Genomic DNA, 7,790 nt, shown 5'->3' on the forward strand with positions numbered 1-7,790 from the left:
GCTCTCCTCCCTCCCCTCCCCATCTCTCCTCCCTCCCCTCCACTTCCCCCAGGCCCTGGAGACAGCAGAGATGTACGACCGTATCCACCTACGTACGACGTTCTACAACCACGCCCGGCACCTGGAGGATCTCGGAGACACGCAGGCAGCCATACCCAAGTGAGAGACGGAGATAGATAGAGAGAGGAAGAGAGAGACGATTATGTAGTTCTCCTTCTTGTTGTTATGTCATTGATATCGATCCAGAGTTCTCCTTCATAAATCGTTGATTCTAAGTTTCTCCAACTTCTACAATATCTTTTATCGAGCATCTAGAACTACGTATTCTCATTTTATCACACACATGATGTCAGTGAGGAAGTGCGTGGCTCGTTTCATGTGGGGAAATAGCTGGAAAATAAAAGGCGTATGTTCGCTTTTAAGGACAAGCGGGATAACCCAGATTTCAGGGGTTTCCAAAAATCTTAACCAATACCAAAAGTGGACACTGCCCTACCTATAGGAGAAGTTTGGTTTCATTGGAGTGTATATTTGTTTGGTTGTAGAGAAAACTCTCCTTGTCTTTTAAAGAAACTGAACAAGGGGCAAAAACTTTACCTTCGATTTTTTCAAGACAGCATTTTTCGGGATAGCCCCCTTTGTCCTTAAAAGCGACCATATACTGTTCAAATTAATGGTTACTGTTACTTAGTTGGTTTTTTTGTATTTTATCGTCAAGTCTGCAGTGGTTGTTTCTTTATGGTTGTAGGTATGGCCATTACCTGGAATTTGATATTCGAGTTGAGATTTAATGGCGTTTTATATATTTTTTTTTTGTTAGAAAAAATTCGTGGCTTGTTTATGATTACACAACATCAAAACATGACATACAATCATAATTTACAAGTATCGTTATCCTTTCTAAGGGACATAATGTGGCTGACTGTTCGGCCCTGACCTTCCAGTTATAAATAGCCTGTCACTGAGCTATAGATAGGTTGTTACTGAACTATACGTAGACGATTGTTGTTGAAGTATTTTCTATTGCTGTGTGGTCCCCAGCTTTGAGAAGTCAGAGACACACAAGTTTGAGGTGCCCAGGATGTTGGCTGACGATCCCGACCAGTTGGAGGAATATGTGAGCAAAAGCAAGGACAAGTGAGTCGATTTGTTGTGTGTCTGTCTGTCTGTTTGTCAGTCTGTGAGAAAGAGATAGAGAGAAAGAGACCAGATGGAGAAATATGTCAGCAAGAGCAAGTACAATTGAGTCTATTTGTCAGCTTGTCTATGTGTGTGTGTGTGTGTGTGTGTGTGTTCACGCGCGTTTGTGAAAGAGAGAGAAAGGGAGAGAGAGTAATTGATAATTCTGAATAACTTCCTACTTTTGACTTGAGGCAGGCAATGAAAAATCTATGCAATATGATTCAGTACAACAAATATTTTCATCTAGATTATGTCTAACAAAGTAAAAATAATTTCAATTAGACAACAACAAAAATCAAACAAGTTGTTCTTCTAGTCACACATACTCACAGAATAAACACAATGGTGCAAGTAGTCTCTCCAGTTAGAGTTGTCAGCATTTTGCCCAAACTCGATACCTGCTGTTTCCTTTTCATAGAAAGCTGTTGCTTCAGCCCACTTTTTTATTTTTTTACTGCTGAAAATGTCTGCCAGGTGAAACTACGTATATGTGCAAATCTGTGTGTTTCTGTGTATTGAAAAACTTACCCTAACAATAAGATAAGATAATACTTTATTATCCCAGAAAAATTTCCTTCTGGGCTAGTAAAGTATTATCTTATCTTATCTATCTTATCTTATCTTGTTGTTAGGGCAAGTTTTTCTCATTTCACCAAAAGTTCATTTACTCAACTGACTTTTGAAAAAGTGGGTAGTTGGCGGGTGCTCTGGTGTGGTTTGCTCCTTCTTTCCTATCAGACATCTGTCGTCCTGATCTCTCCTCCTTCTTTTTTGTGTTTGTTACTCTCTTGTAACACCCCTAATCTTCAGCACTTATATGACCTTATTGTGTTGCAAGTGCCGTAAAAATCTTTCTAAAAAAAACTTTTGAAAAAAAAAAAAAAAGTGACTTTTTTGCCTCGAATGTTTTCCCGCCCGGTCCAGGACGTTGCGTCGTTGGTGGGCCCAGTACATGGAGAGCACGGGCGACATGGACACAGCCATCAAGTACTACGAGACGGCACAGGACTTTTTCTCTCTGGTCAGGGTCTACTGTTACTGCGGAGACATGGACAAGGTGAGGGAAGGGCTTGGTTTTTTATGTGTGTTTTTGTGTGGGTGGTTGGCGGGTGCTCGGATACTTGTCATTCGAAAGGTTATCTCAATACATTGATCATAACAAGTGTTCCTTTTTTTGTCTATCTGTAAAAATAGTCTTGTCTGTTGTTTGTTTGTTTTTATTTTTTCCTCATATTTTACTTCTTTATATCATTATGTCATCATCATCATTGTTGTTGTTTTATAGTATGATTTTTTAAAAACCCAGTTTGTGGGGACTTGGAGTTGGGGTTTTTTTGTGTTTTTTTTTAAATCATCCTAATCATCATCATCATCATCATCATCATCATCATCATCATCATCAGTAGCAGCAGCAGCCACAACAGCAGCAACAGCAGGGCACCAACATGTCTTGCCCATCTCCTATATCACAACCTCTAGCATCGAATTATGCAGTTGTGATGGCCGTAAAACATTTTCCAAAATACAAATACAAATAACCCTTCCTTCCCTCTCCAGGCAGCAGAGATCTGTAACGAGACTGGTGACCGCGCAGCCTGCTACTACCTGGCGCGTCAGTACGAGAACCAGGACCAGATCAAAGAGGCCGTACATTTCTTCCAGCGGGCCCACGCATACGGCAGTGCCATACGGCTGTGTAAGGTGAGTCACTCATGCTATATGCTTGCCATACACTTCAGTAATGTAAGACTCAGGCCTACAGGAGTGTCATACAACTCTGTATGGTAAGTCACTCATGTGATACGTGTGCTATACAACTCTGTAAGGTAAGTTGCTGAAACAGTATGTGTGTTCCATACTGCTTTTATAATAAGGCAGTCATGCTATTTGTGTTTGCCATACGGCTATCTATCATAAGTTAGTTATGCTATGTGTATGTGTGTCATATGGCTATGTAAGAAAAGGCAACCATGTTATACGTGTGTGCAGGTTGTAAAAGTAAGTCAAAATTGCTCCAGAAGGCCACCCATTGATGAGGAGAAAATTGGTTGCTACTGATAGGTCTTGGACAATGTCATCATATCTTTTAAATCCCCAAGGGAGAAGGAAGTAGGAACTTGTGTTACTTGTTTCTTGTGTGAAGGACCGACATCACTGCACAAGGAGCATCCTCATAAGCGCTCCTTCCCCTGAAGAAGCACATCTCGAATTGTGTAGATGCTGACAGTTCCAAGCAATATTTGATTCCATTAGGAAGTAGGAGATGGCTGTTTATACAGGTGATTGTCTTGGACAGGTGACTGTTAGAGTAGGTGCTACTATAATTTATGTATGATGACTCAAAATATGTAATTTGATATTTTATCCCTATTGTCTTGTCAGACAACATTTGAAATTTGCAAGGATATTGTACCACGACACTCAAAAGGGTATAAGTGACGGATAAAAGTAAAGCAATGATATTGTAAACATTCAGAACGTTCAAAACACCTACATCCGAAAAAAACAAAAAAAAACAACCGGAAATGTTTGTGTTTTCCAGGAGCATGGCTTTGAGGACCAGCTGCTGAACTCTGCCCTGATGGGTCGCCCCGAGGACATGATGGAAGCCGCGCGGTACTACGAGACGCGACAAGGTTTCCAGGATAAGGCTGTCATGCTCTACCATAAGGTCAACAAAGTTTTCTCTTGTTGTCTCTATTGTTATTGTTATTACATTGTTATTACTCATCTTCATCATCCGGTGCCTTGCCGACTGGTGTGGACGATCATGGACCTCCACTTCCATCTGTCCCGTGTTGCAGCAATGGTTTCTGTTGTTCTTGCTACTTCTAGCCATGTTGTCATCTCTTCCAGTATCTTTTCTCTCTGTCTGCCTCTACCTCTCTTTCCTTCAAACTTGTTATTACTATGTTACTGCAATTTTTATTTTCAATTTTTATTTTTATTATTGATAATACTATTATTATAATAATCATTATCATTATTACTGATTATTGTCTATATTGATATTAGTATGTTTTATTTGTATTATTTAGCGTTATTACTTATTCTAATATAATTCTGATTATTAGTATAACCATTATTATTATTATTGTTTGGCATCACAGGAAAATTAGCCGCTTGTCAAAGTAATGAAATTGAAAAAAGCAACATTTTCCACCTATCCACCTATCTGACAATTTTTGTATGTTTTGGGGGGGGGGGTTTGGGTCACAACACCTTTTATATCCATTTTAGAAAATAATTTTTTGTGGATTTTAATGAAAAATGTTGATCACATACACAAAAAATATAAATTTGCAATTTCCAAGGGCACTCTCAAACTTTGGAAGTGGCCAAACTGTGATGGCCATTTTCTCGTAAATTTTATCTCTGGCACTGGACACCTCCCCAAATTCTTTAATGGCCAATATCTCAACTTCTATTCAAGGTAGATGGGCATTTTTTTCATCAAAAGCAAGGCAAATTATTAAGCTTTAAAACATTACCAATAGCTCCCTATGCCTAAAAATCCTTGAGAACCTGATTCCACCGCGCCGTGACACATATCATCATCATCTTCATCATCATCATAATCATCATCATCATCCTCATCATCATCATCATCATCATCATCATCATCACCGTCCTTCTCCTTGTTCTTGTGTACAGGCTGGCAACTACTCTAAGGCCCTGGAGCTTGCCTTCACCACCAAACAGTTCGGAGCTCTACAACTCATCTCTAGCGACCTTGACGAGAGAGCCGACCCAGAGCTGCTGCAGCGCTGTGCAGATTTCTTCCTGGAGAACGGGCAGTACGACAAGGCTGTGGATCTGTTGGCTATTGGGAAGAAGGTGAGTTGTGTGGGGGGGGTGGAAAGTGGTTGTGTTCTTTGACACTCGCACACATATACGCATACACACTCATATCTACACACATATATACACGCTTATATACATTCCCATATTCACACTCACACAAACACACACACAGACACACTCAAACACACATGCTCACACAATCGCACAAAACTAAGAGATACCTATCCCCCATCTGTTTAAGCTCTCCAAGTAAGTTTCTCAGGATCTACCCCTACCTCATTTGCCTTTAATTTTACCAGTGAAAGCTAGATGTTCACAGTCTTTATATCTAGCCAAATGTCCAAGACACTGCCTTTATTTTGTTATTACTTCATAACTCAACCCTCATGTGTTTGTTTCCCCAGTTCTGGGAGGCGGTCAAGATCTGCATGGACCAGACAGTGGAGATCACAGAGGACCTGGCGGAGAAGCTGACCCCGGACAAAGAGTTTGACCCTGACCCCATGGCCCGCCTCAAGATCCTGGAGGCCATCGCCGAGGTGTGCATGCACCAGGGAGCCTACCACCTGGCCACCAAGAAGTTCACACAGGCCGGGAACAAGATCAAGGTCAGTCGCAGGGGCCATAGGGTCGGGGGGGTCACAAGGGTTATAGGTGGCCATAAGGATCATTGGGGGGTGGAGGGTGGGTGATTTAGTGTTTGGGGTCACTGGGGGAGGGGGGGTGTCAGTTATTAATTAAATTGTAATTGTAGGTGTTTAATGCCCACAATTACACAATTTAGATATTTTAGGTGGTGGGTTCCTTGGACACTGCCAGTCAAATTATGCATTTTTCACATCTGAAAAAAATTTCAACTGGTAGTTTTATCTCTCATCCTTATTTTTTTTTGGTGTTTATTACTCACTTGTAACATCTCTAATCTTCTACGCTTATATGACCGAATTGTGTCAAAAGTGCAGTAACACGCTTGCTAAAAAAATTTTTTGACCCCTCTTGTTTCTCCAGGCAATGAAGGCTTTGCTTAAATCTGGGGATACGGAAAAGATCGTGTTTTTCGCGGGCGTCTCGCGCCAGAAGGAAATCTACGTCATGGCCGCTAACTACCTACAGTCTATGGACTGGCGCAAAGATCCCGACATCATGAAGAACATCATCGGCTTCTACACCAAGGGGAGAGCACTGGATGCGCTGGCGTCTTTCTACGATGCTTGCGCTCAGGTGAATCTAAATTTTGGTGACGTCGAGATGGCTTGTGGTTATGGTTGTTTTTTAAAAATGATATTACCTGCTCTCTGAGTTTCTGTTTTGGTTTAGCAACTACTGCCGGCCCGTTATATGTTTGTGTGTGTGTGTGTTTGTGTATGTGTGTGTGTGTGTGTGTGTGTGTGTGTGTGTGTGTGTGTGTGTGTGTGTTGAGACTGTGTCTTTGTGTCAGTACAGTACTTTAGATGTTGGGATGTTTTGTTGTTTGTGACACCAGGTGGAGATAGATGAGTACCAGAACTATGACAAGGCTCTGGGTGCTCTCGGTGAACCCTACAAGTGTATGTCTCCCTTTCTCTCCCACTCTCTCTCTTTCTCTCTCTCCCCCTCTCTCTCTCTCTCTCTTTCTCTCTCTCTCTCCTCCTCCCCCTCCTCCTCCCTCTCTCATGTACTCTGTTTGTGACACCAGGTGGAGATAGATGAGTACCAGAACTATGACAAGGCTCTGGGTGCTCTCGGTGAACCCTACAAGTGTATGTCTCCCTTTCTCTCCCACTCTCTCTCTTTCTCTCTCTCCCCCTCTCTCTCTCTCTCTCTTTCTCTCTCTCTCTCCTCCTCCCCCTCCTCCTCCCTCTCTCATGTACTCTGTTTGTGACACCAGGTGGAGATAGATGAGTACCAGAACTATGACAAGGCCCTGGGCGCCCTCGGTGAAGCCTACAAGTGTATGTCGAAGGCCAAGATGGACGACTCGATGCTGCAGGAGGAGAAAGTGGGCAACATCAAACACAAGATGGCGCTCATCAAACGTTTTGTCATGGCCAGACGGTATGTCATTGAAGGGGGGATGGGGAATATCAGTCTAAAGATAGCACTCATTAAACGATTTGTTATGGCAATATAGTACATCATATGGGGGGAGAAAGGGAGGAAAGGAGGGAGTGGGGGGGGGGGATATGAAAATTAAGAGCAAGGCAGGTGGACAGTGGAGAAGGATTGGGGGGGATCATCAGACACTCAATGGATGGCTGGCATCAAGGGTAACTTATCATGGATAGACCGTAGGTCATCGCTCGCATGCATACTCCAGGGAGAGGAAGGGAGGGCTTGGTCCAGGGAGGGGAGGGAAGTGTTTTTGTTCTGTGGGAGCTGTTTCTTATATCATAGCAAAATTCTACCATCTCATCTTACCTTATCTCCCCCCCCCCCCCCCCCCCCCCCCCCCCTTCCCTTCCAGTATGTACCAGGAGAACGCGGAGGAAGCCATCAAGCAGTGCCAGGTACTCCTAGAGGAGCGAGACGTAGACACGGCCGTACGAGTGGGCGACATCTACGGCTTTATCATCGAACACTACGCCTCTAAGGAGAGATGGAAGGCTGTGAGTGAAGGAAGATTCTCATTCTGTATTCTTGTTTATCATGTGCTATTTTTAAATATGTTTTCTAGCCCTTGGATTGTTGAGGACCAGTTTGAAGTGTTGTGTTGAATGAATTAGTTCAAATTTGAATATGTTACTTATTTATGTGATTCTGTTTTTAGGTATTTGTTATGTTTACCCATTCTTTTACTCACTCTCTCTCTCTCTCTCTCTCTCTCT

At 42.5% G+C, this 7,790-nt stretch overlaps 1 protein-coding gene across 1 annotated transcript in view; it reads left to right on the plus strand.

The window, feature by feature from the left end:
• LOC101849986 (intraflagellar transport protein 140 homolog) overlaps positions 1-7,790 on the plus strand; it is a gene marked incomplete in the record, with an annotated part of 29,799 nt that overhangs the window by 18,639 nt on the left and 3,370 nt on the right. The window contains 10 exon segments of the mRNA XM_035973543.1: positions 53-159; positions 1,042-1,137; positions 2,107-2,239; positions 2,740-2,883; positions 3,725-3,853; positions 4,837-5,019; positions 5,391-5,594; positions 5,995-6,207; positions 6,854-7,020; positions 7,430-7,571. Coding sequence (XP_035829436.1) covers positions 53-159; positions 1,042-1,137; positions 2,107-2,239; positions 2,740-2,883; positions 3,725-3,853; positions 4,837-5,019; positions 5,391-5,594; positions 5,995-6,207; positions 6,854-7,020; positions 7,430-7,571 — 1,518 coding nt within the window.

The sequence above is a fragment of the Aplysia californica genome, unplaced genomic scaffold (genome assembly GCF_000002075.1).
Source record: "Aplysia californica isolate F4 #8 unplaced genomic scaffold, AplCal3.0 scaffold01382, whole genome shotgun sequence".
Classification (NCBI taxonomy): domain Eukaryota; kingdom Metazoa; phylum Mollusca; class Gastropoda; order Aplysiida; family Aplysiidae; genus Aplysia; species Aplysia californica.